Source organism: Anneissia japonica, unplaced genomic scaffold (genome assembly GCF_011630105.1).
Source record: "Anneissia japonica isolate Jap-2015-1 unplaced genomic scaffold, ASM1163010v1 scaffold910_len1074_cov194, whole genome shotgun sequence".
Taxonomy (NCBI): domain Eukaryota; kingdom Metazoa; phylum Echinodermata; class Crinoidea; order Comatulida; family Comatulidae; genus Anneissia; species Anneissia japonica.
This window is the reverse complement of record NW_022704262.1, coordinates 1-1,074: the sequence shown is the minus strand read 5'-3', so window position 1 is coordinate 1,074 and position 1,074 is coordinate 1. Positions and strand designations below refer to the sequence as shown.

Below are 1,074 nucleotides of genomic sequence, written 5' to 3'. Positions count from 1 at the left end.
ATTAATTCTTTGTTCATTTGCGCACAATCGGCCGCCTTCATCTTTTCCTTTTCCAACGAACGTTCCACTTCATCGAGGCGTCGTGTGAGAAGTTCTCGACATTCCTCGTGCGATCGTCCGTCTTCCGAGTTCTCGACGATTCGAGTCACTTCGGAATACGCCTCCGCTACTTTGTTATTGGAAAAGTTGAGTTGTCTTTTGATCTCGTCCATCTCCATTTTCGTTTTCGTCAAGTAGGATCTCAATGTTCTTCGAAAACACCGATTCTTCGAGGTGGACAACCTTTTTCATCGATTCGTCGTACAAATTCGACAGACTTTTTTCCGATTCCGATAGCCTCTTTTCCATTTCGGTGTTCTCTTTCACCAGTCTATCTTATACACATCTAGATGTGTATAAGTTCTTTACTTAGTTCCGAAATCATTCTTTCGTTGGATTCACCCGACTTCTCCCTCTTAACGTCGCTCAGAAGTCGTTCGAGTTGTCGGATCTCCTGTCGATGTCTTTCCAGCTCCCGCTTCAACGAATTCGTTTCTTTCGAATCCGTTGCATTCTTGTCCACGTTCGAAAGTTGGGACTCAAGATTTGCGCGTTCTCTCTCGGATGTATTCAGCAGGTCGCGAAGCTTGTCGAGATCTGCCGAACGTCGTTCGGCCGTCGCTTGCCACGACCTCTTCTCGGCTTGACACCTATCAAGGTCCTCCTTCGACCGACGTTCGGAATCGGTCGCGAGCTTCAGTTTCTCCGAGAGGGACGCGCACTCGTCAAGAGCCTCTTCCGCTTCGGCCGATCGCGAAATCTTATCGGATTGCAGTTTAGCTATCCGATCGAGATAATTCTCTTCCCGTTCCTTTAGGGCCGCATGCAACTTACCAGTGTCTCTTCTCAGTTTTGATTCCTTTTCTTTAAGGAAAGATATCTGCGTTCGAAGATTTTCAATCTCGTCCGAGTGGCTCGCCTTTGCCGTTGCAAGTTTCGTTTCAGCGTCCGATTTCTCCCTCTCGAGATCGTCTCGAAGCGATCCGAGTTCCTTGGCGTGGGATTCGTGAGATTCGTCTCGTGCCTTCTTCAATT

General features: G+C 48.0%; 1 protein-coding gene across 1 annotated transcript; it reads right to left on the bottom strand.

The window, feature by feature from the left end:
* Positions 1-385: 385 nt before the first annotated feature.
* LOC117104595 (protein bicaudal D homolog) lies at positions 386-1,030 on the bottom strand (the record flags this gene model as incomplete). Its single annotated transcript, XM_033245444.1, has 1 exon — positions 386-1,030. A coding segment is annotated over one exon (645 nt), but the record flags the coding sequence as incomplete, so codon positions are not given.
* Between the last annotated feature and the right edge of the window lie 44 nt (positions 1,031-1,074).